General features: G+C 37.4%; 1 protein-coding gene across 1 annotated transcript in view; it reads right to left on the minus strand.

The window, feature by feature from the left end:
* The window catches only part of OXCT1 (3-oxoacid CoA-transferase 1), a 75683-nt gene that overhangs the window by 9955 nt on the left and 50028 nt on the right, over window positions 1-15700 (minus strand). The window contains exons 12-13 of the mRNA XM_027896174.1: window positions 13118-13190; window positions 12278-12353 (exon numbers count right to left, since the gene is read on the minus strand). Coding sequence (XP_027751975.1) covers window positions 12278-12353; window positions 13118-13190 — 149 coding nt within the window. The remainder of the gene's footprint in view (window positions 1-12277; window positions 12354-13117; window positions 13191-15700) is intronic.

Consider the following 15700-nt stretch of genomic DNA (forward strand, 5'->3'; position numbering starts at 1 on the left):
CCCCCACACCATACTGGCCAGCTGCACCATAAATTTAAATTAAAATATTTGAGATTAAAGGTGATTCCAAAAAGACACTTTGCCCCCTTCTGCCCCCGCTCTCTTCATTTATTTATTTAAGATGATTTTTGTTAGTACCCAGTTGCATTGGTGCTGCTAATTTAAGAAACCAGAAGCAAAGGCTTATAGCAGTGGTAGAGCATTAGCAATTTGAAACACTTTTATAAAACCCACTTCACCAGCAAGAGCTTGAAGTGAAAAGGATTTTTGAATTAATCATGTGGCTCTTGGGAGGTCAAATTTTGGTAATATTATACAGAGAGATAGGTAGAGGACACAAGCTGACAATTACCTTGCAGCTTCTCAGTTATAACAAAAGGTGGGAATGCTGCTTTTCCTACTCTGCTTTCATCAGCACTTCTTGCTAAGTCTCAGTCCAAATAAGACATGGGAACTTTGGACCTGATAGATTTTTCTTTTGTAATTGAGATGATCAACTCTTCTGCCTCTTCACCATCATAAATCCACACAAAATTATTGTAATTTCTTATAACACCTACTTATAAGAAATTGTTATTGTGGTGATGGGGCATCTTGAAGAAAATGTGAGAGAAGGGTACATACTTTCTCATCTAACATCTTCATATCTGAACATCATTTGAGTGGTCAAAATACAACAATAAAGAGCTCGAGGAATTAATTTAGCCTAACAGTAATTCCTAAACAGAAACCTTCCTATTCATTTGTGGCACGTGGCACACAAGACAACCTGGTATTCCAGAGGAAACTTGTGAGTACTCCAGCGTGGGTGAGACAGTCAAGATATTTTTCCAGAGAATGCGAAGTTTTTCCGAAGCAGTATTTCAAGCAAGTTAGAAAGATGTCATAGCTAGCAGGAATCGATTTATAAGAACATCCAAAGAGACTAAAAAGAGGTAGCTGAGAGAAAAGAGGAAAACTCAGGAGCCTTCTAATATTATTTAGGTCTTGAATCCATACTGGTGTCTTAAATCTTTCCTCTACATTCTCCAGGGAATACAGATTTTTCTTCCTTAATTGAATTTTATAGCTACTCCCAACATCATAGGATAAAATGCACCTGAACTGTTCTGGTTAAGCTAAAGTAACAATCTTTTGAGACAAACACATATCACATCAACAGTACAGCAAAGCAGATGCTAATGATGTGTTCAAGAAACAGTGAAAACTTACCAGTGGTAAAAGCAGCTAAGAATGCAGCTGGAGTAATTCCACTTAAAACTGAGTATCAAAGGACAGGCAAGGTGAAAATGTATACCTGTTTGGAAAAGAACTGAGCCACTTCCTGTTAAGAGTCCTTGCCAATGTTGCCAGCAGCCCTATTACTGTATTAAACAAAGAGCATTTAGTCTGCAATTTCTCTTTCCTTCTATCAGATAAGAGAATACATGTGCCTCATACTATGCCCAAAGTTAGTGAAACTGCTATTACAAAAAGTCTTACAGAAGATGACCAATGCTTCTTGTTTAACCTGCAGGCTTCTCATTCAATCTCAATTTTCACACATCCCCCTGAAGACCTTGAACAAGCTACCTAGAATGAGAGAGTAAAGAATTTAAAGATGTCAGCATTGTGTTTGACAGCCACAGACACAAACTAGGTGGCAGGTACAGAATTTATTGCCAGACTCAGTTTCCTTATGAAAGGAAATGACTGTATCGTGTGAGGGACAGACACTAAAATTCAGAGCAACTGGAACAGTACAAACTCCACAGAAAAAAAGCAGAAATTAAGGTAATGCAGTGGACACAAGATACTGCCATCATGACCACAGCTGTGCTAACACTGCAGTCAACAGTATGAACTTAAGACCCCTCCAAAGGTTTCTGCTCTGCCCCTCTCTGCAGTGGTGTGTAGGCACTACTAAGACACATTAGTCCCACAGCTGTCCCTTCCTGTATAGGTCCCATCTGCCTTTACACATGTGCCAGCATCAAATGACACACACAGCACAGTTAGGGAGGTCATCAGAGCCACATATACCTATTCTAACAAAAATATCTCGACAATTGTTGTAGGGTTCCATGCGGTTGATTGGTTTGTTCGTTGGGCGGGTGCTGCATATTAGTTCAAACCTTCATGTTGTACAAAAAAAAGATACCAATCAGACGGTAATATTAAAAAAATACATATGCATTTATCTACTGTAATTCCATAAAAATGTAGATGACAATCTTTTGCCCGTTGCTAACAGTCCTGTCCCATGTTTAAAGGAGAGGTATGTTTATAATTGATTCTAAAATGAAAGCCTCAACTTCCAGATTTCACTTTACAGTTTTTTCAGTGAAAAAGACTGTAGGATGATTGCATCAAAAAAGATGGATAAAGCTCAAGATTAAGTGCTCTGAACTACAATTCCTGTCCTATTTTCCACTGATTTTATGTCCTTATATGGCCCACTTACAGAATTATTGTAATTATAGCGTCAACTAGGACAGCTGATTAGATTTTACTTTGAGGAAAAAAAAAACACTAGGAAATCATTAATGGGATTTTTCAATCAGTAGAGTGGGTAATGCAACAACACAAGAAAAAGTTACTGGTGGTTGAATGCAACAAAACTGAGCACACTCTAAATGCATAGTCAAAGGTATTTTTTAAAGGATCCAAAAAAAAAAAAAAAAAAAAAAAGGATTAATTGTAATGCTTAGCCATATAGAAAATGGTCTAATTTTCAAGAATGCTAACCTCCTAACACACACAAAAAAATGAAAAGCAAAATTTAAAAGTAAGTCTAATTTTTGAAAGAATGGAGGTAAATTCTTGAATGACTTTTTCTTGGCAAAACATATTAATAACTCTTCCCTAAAATGTAACATACACAAATATATGCACTAACTATATTTTCATCTTTACTTTTCATAATCAGAAAATTATGTAAACATAAAATATGTGCAAAGAAAGTTGGTCAAATTTCATTCTGTTATTCTCCCATAAACCTAGCTTGAAATAACCATTGGCAACAGTTTTGAATGACAGAGTGAAATTGAAATGAATACACCAAGCAACTGCACCTCAGGAGCAATGTAAAACAGGCTGCGATACGCTTCACTGAAATGGATTTGCAGTTACAGTGATGAACGTTTTTCAGTGTAATGGGACAGTTAAGCTGTCCATTTACCTCTGCATACCACTTCCAAAACACACAGCATAGCATGCAATAATTAAATTTTACTGCCAACATAATACTAGTCTCACTTGAGAGTGACGGTTCCATATCGTAGTAACAATTCTTATCACTAACCCATAGATCAGTAGTCCTTTGACATATGCTTGTATTTTTGAGACAGGCAGAATTTCTTCAGCTCTCATTATACAGATGCCTAATGCACAGCTGCCACTTCCCACATTGAAAATTTAAGAGAGTATGAATAAAATACCGTCAAGGAGCTCCTACATTCCTTCTGTGCAGTCTGAAGAGAAATAAACAGGAAGAAAATTGATAGAGAAAGCTCTCAAAAGAGTGGAAGAAGTAGAGCTAACACAATATGCTCCCTTTTTCTTTTGTAGTTCCAGGACTCTTCCAATGCTGATAATTATGTGCTGCAAGGGCTCTGCAGGGCTTTCTGGCACATGTTTGTTGGGAGATAAACGGCAAGTTAATATACTACTGTAGACTTAATTTCAAGAAGTGTGTCTGCAAAAACCTAATACATCTGCAGATTAAAACAATGTCCCGTTGAAAAGTAGATTTGCAAGGAGACTCTAGCTAACTGCAGGTCCTGTGCCTCTCCTTCACTCAAATACTGATGCAGCCCCACTCATGTCCTAAACATCAGACAACTTGATACAACTATTGAGAGAAACCCAATTACTTAGTGTAATTAACCTGCACGTTTTCTAATCATACAGAATTTAACCGATTTGTAGTCCTTATTTTTACAGTGAATAGTTAAAATACCTTTCTCAAAATTTTTGCAAGTTGAAACAAAACACTCTCAGTTTAGTGCATTCAGTGTAACAGAAATACTAGAACTAGGAGAGTTACTAGACAGTGTGTCTGGATTCCAAATGAAAATAAGCCTTGTGCAAAGACACTCCTATTCTAGCCAAATGACAAAGAGGCTGCAATAGGGCTCCTTGAAGAAAAACTACAGTGCTCTCATGCATTAAAGGGCACATTCAGGGAGACTTGTCCTTTCTTCCATCATTAAAAATGGTAACTTCAGTTCAGAAAAACTCTTGCTGTGGAGTCCTCTGCTCCCACATTTGGTACTATCAATAACAATTAAAGGCAAAAATAAAACCAAAAAACCGCCACACAGTCACAGGCTCAGCTGGTCTCTGCCAGTTTACTTTCATTTTAAAATTGTCTTTATTAATGAATATGCAGTTCACTTCATGGTCAAAGCATCCCAAACTGTACTTAGCAGCTCTGTAGAAAAACTACCTATAATGTATAAAACTATATTCCTAATGCCTTAAGTTATACTCACCTCTACAGATTTTAAATTAAAAGATTTATTATTGAATTGGAATTGGGTTTCCTCATTTCTTCTTTTCAGATAATCTTCTTTGATAAAGCTTAGAGTATCTGTATAATTTTCTTTCATTATATTTCATTATTAATGCTTTAATCCCTTAGGTTTGGCTAGTCCAATTCATAGCATTAAAATCTAAGGCTGCTGCTTCTAATATTCAAGGATTATTTATTTTTTTCCCTGGAATGATCCAGATTTATGTAACTAAACTACATCTTCTGCACAAATTACATCACTTTCCTCCTCAGCTAACTAACTGTATTATCTTAGCAATCTAAACATTAATTTTATACTCCACCAGGAGAATATACAAAGCTAGAGTTAATTTTCTTGCTCAGAATTGTATTTGGTTTGTATTGTTTGCAGAGAATAGAGATGCTAAATAGTGTCAGGCCCGGTATCATCCCTAAGGCAGCTGCTTGTTAATCCTGGACACTCGGCTGGTGGCTTAGGAAATGGCCAGCTTCTTTGGCACCTCTGGATGTATCCCAGCTGCCTCTGTGAATTTACACATATTAATCAATTCACAGTACTCTTCTACGGTGAGAACTAAGTGCCACATGCACCAAATATCTCTTAAATACCTCCAGGGATGCTGACTCCACCACTTTCCTGGGGATCCTGGTCCAATGCTTGACAACCTTTTTGGTGGGGAAATTGTTCTTAATATCTAATCTAAACTTACCCTGAAAAAACCTGAGGCCACTTTCTCTTGTACTGTCCCTTGCTGGAAGAAGAGGCTGACCCCCATCTCTCTACAACCTCCTTTCAAGTAGCTGTAGAGAGCAATAAGGTCTCCCCTGAGCCTCTTTTTCTCCAGGATGAACACCTCCAGCTGTTGCTCACAGGACTTGTGCTCCAGACTCTTCACCAGCTTTGTTGCTCCAACACTTCAATGTCTTTCCACCATTGCGCATCTTTATAGCTACTCTGCCTCAGCCTGCGGTGCTTCCTGGGGTTGCTGAGACCCAAGGGCAGGACCCAGTACTTAGCCTTGTTGATACAAATATTGAACAGGGCTGGTACTAATTCTGAGCCCTGGAGACCACTAGTGTCTGGCCCCAAGTTGGATGTAACTCCGTTCACCATCACTCTCTGGGCTTGGCCATCCAGACAGTTTTTTACCCAGCCAAATGTCCACCCATCCTAGCCATGAGCCGCCACTTTCTCCAGAACATTGTGGGAAACAGTGTCAAAAGCTCCACTGACATCAAGGCAGGCAACAGCCACAGCCCTTCCCTCATCCACTAAGCAGGTCACCTTGTTACAGAAGGAGATCAGGTTGCTCAAAGCAGGAGCAACCCCCCACTTCACAAACCTGTGCTGGCTGGGCCTGATGCCCTGGCTGTCCACAATGTGCTGCATGATGGCACTCAGGATGATCTGCTCCGTGACTTTCCCTGGCACTCAGGTCAAGCTGACAGGTCTGCTATTCCTGATCCTCCTTCTGGCCCTTCTGCACACAGGTCTCACATCCACCAACCTCCAGTCACCGGGGACCTCCCAGGTTAACTAGAACTGCTGATAAGTGATGGAAAGTGGCTCAGTGAGCATTTCCACCAACTCTCTCAGCACCCTCGCATGGATTCCATCTGACCCCTTGACCTGTGGGTGTCTAAGTGGTGTAGCATGTCACTGACCACCTTCTCCTGAATTATGGGGCTCCATTCTGCTCCCTGTCCTGTTTCCCACCTTAGGGGGTTCAATACCCAGGAAACAACTGGTCTTCCTATAAAAGATTGAGGAAAAGAAGGTATTAAGTACCTCAGCCTTTTCCATGTCCTCTGTCGTTATGTTCCCCCTGCAGCCAATAAAGGATGGAGAATTTCCTTAGCACTGTTTAATGTATTTATAGAAGCACTTTTTATTGTCTTCTATGGCAGTAGCCAAATTAAGTTCTAGCTAAGCTTTGGTCCTGCTAATATTCTGCCTGCATAACCTCATGACATCCTTATAGCCCTCCTGAGTATGCTACTTTCTCAATTAATGTTATGCTGCATAGTTATATTTCTCATCAGTGGTAAGTTTCTGCCTACTAAAATCTGATGTCACAGGCATTTCATCCATTTTGTGCTTTCAGATTCATCAACTTCCAGCTGCAGGGTCTCTTCTCTATTGTTTCAGTGTTTTTTCTGCTAGTACAGCATGTCAGCTGTATCAGTAGTTATATTAGTGTTGTTTAATGGTAAGGGATGTTCAGAAATGTGTATTAAAAAGACAGAGGCTTTGGTGTATTAAAAAGACGGAGGAACACTGCAGAAGCTCTGGTGTTTTGTTTTGGCCTGTGCCCACCCTCTGATACATGTCACAACAGCAATCATAGTTATGTGCCTTCTATTGAGAAGGATGGAGAAAATAAAAGCAGTACTTTGTGCAAGCTTTAATACTTTGTAGTAAGCTTCTGCCCTTGCAGAAGGGCAGCGGAAACTCTTTCATAAATGCTTCTATTCTCAGGGTCTCAGAAAGACAGACATCAGTAGAAAGGAATTACAGGCAAAGCAAGTACACACAGGGCTATGTGCAGTCCATCCCACAACTTCTAAAAGCCCAAGTGAGACAATTAATTTAAACTGCCACAGGAGTCAGGACCTTTGTGACAGTGCATGGTCATGCTGCTGCTCCTTACGTGCTGTGGATTGCCGTGCTAGCAGCAATTTCTGACATAAGCTTGAGACAGGTAGATAGGTCGGACGTGTCCTACACTCATGAACTGAAATGTGGCTCCATCCAGTACCTCCCAACAGTCATGGGCTATCTGTTCTGGCCTATCTGCCCTAATCCATGGTTGTGAACAAAGCATTTCTCTTCCACCTCTCTTGGCCAACTTCTCCCAACTGCACAGTCTTCCCAGGGGCTCCACAAAAATTTGCCACCTCCTTCTCCTTTCCCTCCTTAGAAACCCTCTTGTTCGTTGGAGAAATACCAAAGTGAGGAAGACAAAAAGCCATTAAGTAGTAGTGCTTAATGGAATAAAATTACCAACAAATGCCAGTGTTTAGGAAGTAACTTCTGCCTAAGCAAACAGCATTGTTTACTGCATGTGCTTAAAATATTCACACTCTCTTCTTCCTTTACTCATGGGATTTTTCTCTCCATTAAGAATCAGCAGATAAGAGCAAAGAAGGGGCTGTAATTATTGCTATGAGACTTCCTTAGCTCAGTTCCTAATAATAAGTGCAAGTAAATACACACATGAACACACTAGGGTTCAAGTGTTATCAAGCTCTTATGGAATAGAAAGGATTGCTTCATGATGATTCTTATTCAAAACACATAAAGCTATTACTTGCCTCTGAAATAAAGGCAAATACCATAAATATAAGAATTCAAAAGCTACAGTGTATAAGAAATGCTTAACCAAAGCTAAATGGAAAGTGAAGTCAAAAATGTTCAAGAAAATACATCCTAAAGTTTCCTTGCAGAAACCTTGTGACTAAAAAAGAGATACATCTTGCTTATAATTAAATTAACTGACAATAACATATCATCTTATTTGCAAGAAAAACAGGAAGATCTGAATGTCCATGGGTCAGTTAATCCCATTTTAAAAATACGTACTGTAAAATACAAGCAACACATCAATAAAGCAGATTAGGGATCATTCATCCAACAGATCTCAATAAAAATAACCAAGAAGAAATTACTGCTGATTGGAAAGGCTCTTGGCTGGATTCATGGAGTGTCACTGGGCATATTTACTCATAGATAAATAAAGACTTACTGCAGAAGAAATCTGCAGACAGCCAAAGGTTAGGAAGTGTAGAAAATGAAGACAGCAAAAAGTCATAGGGACCCCATGTGGTGTATGCTGTAGTATAAAGGTACATATTGAAGATAACAAAAAGACAAACACTATGCAAAGTTTTATCTTATACTTCCTTGTTTTGAAAACACACCATTTATTCATAAATCTGAAGCTGAACAGAAAGGAGAGGCATCTTCATAGGTAAAATAAGCAATATCAGATATGGAAAATACTGTTCATGATATATACAAATGAAAAACTAAAATTGGTACCTTTTAGAGAACATAAAGCACTGAAGGAAGTAATAAGTAAATCTGCACAGTTTTGAGAAAGATTACAATCAAAGCTTCAATGTTGCAAGAAATATACGTGTAAATGAATCTGTTCATTAGAACAAAATGTTGCCTTCATATTTTTATTGTTCAGATCTTGAAAGACAAGTCACACAAAATTTCAGTGAAAGAATTTCAACATCATGATCACAAAAATCAGTTTAACTTCTTTATAGCAAAAAGGATTCTGAGGGAAAATAAAAATGCAGAAAGCTACAGGAAAAGTGAATGTTATTCCCTGAAAGCACCGTAAGTATTATTTGTGCCTGCAGTATCTGTGAATGCTGTGCTTTTGTTCAGTCTAATCTAGGACACAAGCTAAAGTTCAGATTTTAGAAGCAGTTTAGACTCTTACATGCTTTGCTTCAACACAGATGTTTCTAGAAAGTTGAAAAAAACATAAAAATAATTCTGATATTCTCCAGTTGTCATCTATCTTTGGAAACTGATGCTAACAGGAATTAAACAAGCTCTGGACAGTCAACTAATTATACTGGGAAAATATGTGGAATTTGAAGTTTATCTACATATAGCAAAAGTTGAATTTTCACCTCTTCCTCAGAAGATAATTGTAAACATACTATGAGCAAAAATTATTTTTGATTCAATGCTTAAATAATATCAAAATATACCTTGGGGTATGAAATATAAATAGATGTAGTTTATCAAGTTTAGAAAACACTTGTTGAGCATGACTAATTTGCCAAATAAGGAATTGATGGAACTATGAAAAAAATCCAAAAGTTGCAAGAGAAAATATGTTGATTTTAACTGCAAATTTTAATTTAAATAAAAAACGTCCTGTAACTCTATTTACTATAATGAATAACAACTGTAAAAACTGCTTGCTAAACACTTTGGAACATATAAGGAAAGTCCTAGCAAAAGCCAATGGGAATGGAATTCAAAACTCAAATAACCATCCCAAGCAGATGAAGCCAAGAAAACAAGTGGTGAATTGCTCCAGCTCATGACATTGCTTTTCAAGAATGATTCCTATACTGAATAGCTCTTAGATTCAGTACACATGCAACTGCATGAAATTTTATATCCTCAAATACCAATATGGTTGAAATAACTGGCGTTTTTTGGCCTTAAAATGATGATTATTATTAATGACTATTCAGGAGTACTTTTTTCCAAATGTTTCAACTTCATGAGCTATCATCAGAGATGCATTTTTGCTAGTTTTCTAGGAATACTTCAGAGCAGGAATCTTCATTTATTACTTGTTCACTTGGGTATTTTGAAGAATATTTCTATTGCCACTTCAATTTACAAAAGCAATGAAAAAGTAAACAAATTAGTTCTTCCTACCTAAAATTCAATGCACAGCTTGAGTCAACAGAAGGCTTTACCACGTGCAGGAAAATTCAACACTGCTTTAGTAGGATCAAAGGATTGTCAACGAAGAAAATCTCAGGAGTTAAGAAGTCTTGAATATAAGGTATACTCTAAGGACACATTTATATAGTGACTTTCATTTTGTAAAATAATAATGAGAATGTCAGACTAAGGCAACGCAGCTAAACAAAACTTAGAATTTGTCTAACAATTGAAATAAAAAGATGTATAAATTATAATCATCTAGAACTGCGCCTACAAGAAAACTTCTAAATATCATTTACATAAATAACATTTAGTTTATACTATAACAAATTACCTTTAAATAATTCTTCTAGTCTCCTTTCAAAATTTTGACAAAGAATGCAGTAATTCAGAATACTTTTTAAAGGCCACAATGTAAGCAAGTAATTTCTACTTGTACAAGAAGACATCACAGCCACCACAAGATAACATAAAAGAAGTGCCTTCACTAAACCAGCTCTACTTCACCCAGTAAAATAAGAGTAGTTCTTAGCCTGATATGAAGGGCAAAATACCTTGCTTAGCCTCTCACTGACATTTACCTGCAGCACCAGGCTGATAACTTAGATAACTTACAATAGTTTACATGAAATATCTGGAAAAAATACAGTCTACAACATGTAAGTTTTTTTAAGTGAGCTATTTAAAATATGCAATTAGAGCTCAGTAACATATCACACCTTTGAGAATCAGAGCCATGTATAACTCAGGTGGACTCCAATTTTAGTTACCTAAGATTTCAACTCCTTGAAAACTTACACCACCATAATTTTGCCTTGGCTCAAATAGCAAAATTAGGGTTAAAAATGTGATCTGATTTATCCCTTATATTAATCACTTTTGGATTCTAGTAACAAGTTCTTGTAGTCCAAGACAAAAAAAAGAAATCGGAATAGGATAAAGCAAAGTCAACCAGTATAACCTTAATGCACATCATACCTGGACTTCTACAGTATACCTGACCATCAGATTATGTTTAAAACACCAAGTTCTATCAAGAGACCTAAAACAGCAATAGAAGAGCACACAGATTGGTGGAGTAACAGCAGCACTAATTTTCAGACCTCATTTTTTTCCCAGTAGTAACTGGATGACACTGTAAGTAGAAAAGAGTCTTGCAAAAAATAAGCACTTTTATCAGTGGGGTCTGAAAAAATCTAGCCAGCACTAATCCAGCTGTTCTTAGATGTATGACCATAGAACCAGGTTATGTTATGAGAATACCTAAGAAAACTGTGTTCTTATGGATTTATTGCCTATGCATCATATTCCAACCTAACCATAACTCCTCTACAACCACTACAACTGCCCACAGACATCTGGAATAGCCCTTCACATAACCCTTTCTCCCACATATGCTTGTGTTATCTTCCACATTAGACTCTGTCCCCTCTCAATAAAAGCACCTTATGCTCCAACCACTGTTCCACAACTTCCATGCACACAGGCCTGCTGCAGAGGTCACAGACTGCTGGGCTCAACTAATGTTTTCCAAGAGACAGGACATTCTTTAGGGGTTTTGTCCTCCCCTACTCAGTTTTCAGTTTTCAAAGGCTTTCCCAAGACTTTTAGCACTGCTCAGGCAGACAAAAACATCTGAAGGCAGGTTAATAGGAAAATGTGTTCCTGGACACCTCTGACACAAAGACATGTCTAGATGTGGTATCATATTGAAAGCCATGGAACATATAGAATTTGTTAACAGTATGAAAGTTACATATGTTGTTTAATGTTAAAACATAAAGTTCAAAGAATGGCTTAATGTCATCAGCTGCCTAAATAATACTAGAATTAGATCACATTTCTGTTGTTCTAACCTGTAGGTCTCCTTGGCTAAATGCAGTGGTATTGCTTCCTTCTTAATGTATTCAAAAGGGCAATGGTGTGATACACTGACAGAACACTGAGAAAACTAATGCAGGCATTTTTTAATAATTTTATAATATCTACATGCTATTTTACACTTTTCTTCAAGTTACTGCTCCAGGTGCAAATATACAAGAGTTATCACTCTCAAGAAAAAGCATCAGTCCTCAGCAAAAAAAAATGTGACATTTGAAAGGCATGAGAGGAAGGAAAAAGGCTTGCATCAGTCATACTTTGCTTTTCACAGTGCTTAGTGCAAGCATAGTTTTAGAGGAAAGTGGATTGCCTGGTGCCAGCAATATGCAGAAAAAATGCATATGCCCTCTATTTTAATGCTTTGAGCTTCACAACCCGCATTCTACTTCTGCTCTTTTCTCCTTTGCCTGACCCTCAGCTATACCTACGTTATCCTAAATATAGTGACAGTAGTTCAAATACCTACTTACAGGAATCATCCAGTTGGCCAGGTCACCGTACTTGGACACCTGCATAGCTCCAAGCATTGTCAAGTCAACATGGCCGCTGGCAACAGAGAGTTGTAATTAGCATATCATGTTCAAGTAACAGCCCACAAACCTTAAAAAGCACTTCTTCATTCTCATTACATCAATATAAAAATGGTGGCACATGACAGAGATAGCAACCATTGTGCCACATGTGTAGTAGGGGTTTTTTCCCCTCCAGATGTGTCACTGGTGCAAATTTCTCTCCATGCCTACTGAGCCTCTATAACATTCCTACTTTTCTCCGGTTTTGGATAATTGCATGCACACTCAATCAGCTCTGAATTCGTACTTTTAAGTGCACTCCTTCACATATTTACATGAACTCATTATCTTTCCAGAGCCATTAGGATTTAGTGTTTGTTTGCATCCAACCTCCTTTCCGAAAAACAAACAAAAAACAGGTGCAGAGGGTGAATTTCCATTAAGGAGGTGGAATGAGGATCACAGCTGCAAGCTGAGCAAGAAAAATATAGAGCACAAGTACAGATTAGATACTTGGAAATGACCAAAAAGTAGTTGTTAAAAACATAGTTATAAATGTGTTTATGTATGGCCAGGTGGTGGTAGGCACGAATATCATTATGGTATCTATTAGTTACAGTGTTTTTTATTTCCAATAGCAAGACTAATCCTCTGTAAACCATCACTGTTAAAGTCCATGATAATTTTACAGGTTTTTAAATGCTAACCACATTTGAAAGAAATACTAATGAGTTCAGTCATTGGCTCAGTTTATTCTTTTCCTGTTTCAAAAAGATCAGGGTTTGTATTGCTACATACCCTCTTATCATTGCAAATGATTCATCGCTAGAGAAATACGAAGAACCTGGAAGAACAGTCACTGTCTCCTTACCTGTAAAAGAAATAAGCTACAGTATGTATGCATTTTGGTTTTTTGACAAATCAAGTCACAGATATTAAGCAAAAAATAAGGTTTTTATGAAATTCCTTCGGAGTCACTACAACTGTGGACTGTTACTGTGTCACATGTTACCATAATCAAGCATACTGAATTGTGAAGCAACTTATTTTCAGTTTTTAGTGATAGGATTGCCTGCTCTTTGACCACCTGCAGTTCCAGGCAAGACTTCACTAACACCAGAGTGTAAGAAATATCTGTGAATTTTAGCTTTCAGCACAATTCATAGAAAAAGTGAGAAGTAACTCTTTTGAAATAGAGAAAGAGAGGGTCTTCAGGAGACAGGGAGGCTGCAAGAAAGAGTGAGTAGATCAGATTGAACAGTTTACAGTGCTAATGAGGTAGAATACAGAAAAATAAATGACAGGTCTAGTCTATTCTTGCTTTGTTAAAGTGCACAAGAAAATGTGTTTCTGAGTGCTGTACTGTTCTCTGAACAATGCTTGGGTCAAGCAATGGAGCACACCTGGAAGCATCTTATTTGTCTGTCCAGGGCTCTTTTCTTCCTTTCCTGCCAATTCTTTGAATCAGTCTAAGCAACAACCATATATACAGGGTACCTCTGACAAGGCATAAGAAAGACAGACAAAGGTGAAATTATAAACCAAGCATGGGAAACTTGAGAGGAAAAAAAAAAAAGATCCAAAATATTTTAGCACCAGAGAACATTGAAAAGAAACAGTGGAATAAGGCATCATTAAACAGTTTCCAGAAAACAGTGGAAAAAAGACAATTAAATTAACTAAATGGATGGGAAAAGAGAATAAAACTGTAGAAAACTTAAAACAAATATCTAAGATACCTGCTTTAATTACTGAATTCACCTGATGTATTTTATATGCCAGTTGTACGGAAATTAAATTTTGACACACAGAATAGTATAGAATTAAGGTCATACAAGTGGTCTTCCACTCACACTGCGAGAATTCACCCATGCGAACGCCCAGACCTTCTGAGACTGCCTGAACTGTCCTTCCCTGCCAGTCACCCACCCAAGGCAGTGAAAAGACAACACGGCCTGCAGGCAGTGACATAGGGTCAGAAGCCTGGGAGAAAGTCAAGGGTAAGGCAATGATGAGAAGGAAGAGATACAGGTTTAGGACTACAGAATAATGTAGAAAGAACGCCACACTGTTGCAAATGTTCTCAGGAGGTCAGTACTTTTAAATATTTCTGCTGTAATACAGTAGTCTACCTTTCAATTGCAGTGAATATAAACTTTATGTGAGACATTCAGAAAATGGGACAAACAGAAAAACCTATACATATTTCAGAGCAGTACAACTACATTTGCAGATAAAAACTTGGCAAAAGCCCAGGCCAGGTGTACATTTGAAAATGTGGACTTCGGGGCTGATACTGGATCATTCCAGTTGATGAATGAGAACAGAATCAATTTCTATTCCTCTGCCATTTAGCTTCTGTTTTCTTAATTTCATTTTATAAATTTGATTGGAAAGCACCTAGAATGGTTTTAATCCAACCACGTGTTAGCGGGATTTAGCAGCTTCTGAATGTTTCAGCAATTATAGCAATAATAAGTTTGGTTGTAGATCTGAGGTTCACCTATCCCACATCCTGTTTACTGCAGCTTCAGAGGAATATGTGAAGCTGTTTAACTCTGAATTACCAATACTAGAACAATCTTATTTTCACGTTGCATTTTGACCTCTTATGTCAGCTTCATCCCTTCCAGATTCTCTTCAAAAATATTTATCAACTATAAGTAACAATTCAAGATCATCTTGACTTCTATATTAAACCACAACGACATTTCAGGGAATTTATGAAGTTCTTTGATATTTTTTCCATTGCCACTCTGTTAACATACTTATTTTTCATACGTACCCATATAAAAATTTCAGTCCTAAAAGACAAGCATATAATTTCACCTTTTATAGTACTTTTTTTCTCCTAAATAATGTTTTCCTGCCTGTGACACCTCTGACATATTCCTTCATCCAGTTTATCCAAAGAATTACATAGCTACTGGTGAAATGCTGGACTCAATTTCTTAATCATTTTTTATTTCAAACCTGAAGATGGTCTCAAAAAACTTCATATTTAAAATATGATACCGTAACAGGGGCAGTTAAATAGTAGTATGAAAATGATCATCAATTAGTTGAGCCAAGTAGCAAATGTTTCAAGTCAGTGAACAGTTGCTGGACTGCATCCTGATACTAAATTAAAAGCTTATTTGATGTCACCTTTATCTCCTTTGACTCTGAATTCAGAGTGTATTGTACTTGCTAACAGCCACTGAGAAAGGTACTGTCTGTATAGATACATATGTACACACTCATACATGTATTTGTATGTATGTATACATATACTTGAATAAAAAATATGAAAAGCATGTTTGCCATATGAAAACAACTCTAAGATGTGTCAGGTCTATAACCTGTACCATTAACGTCAATGAGAAGGTTCCAAGACCTGCT

This window comes from Empidonax traillii, unplaced genomic scaffold, assembly GCF_003031625.1.
Source record: "Empidonax traillii isolate 1590-97213 ecotype Southwest subspecies unplaced genomic scaffold, ASM303162v1 scaffold484:size464376, whole genome shotgun sequence".
Taxonomy (NCBI): Eukaryota; Metazoa; Chordata; class Aves; order Passeriformes; family Tyrannidae; genus Empidonax; species Empidonax traillii.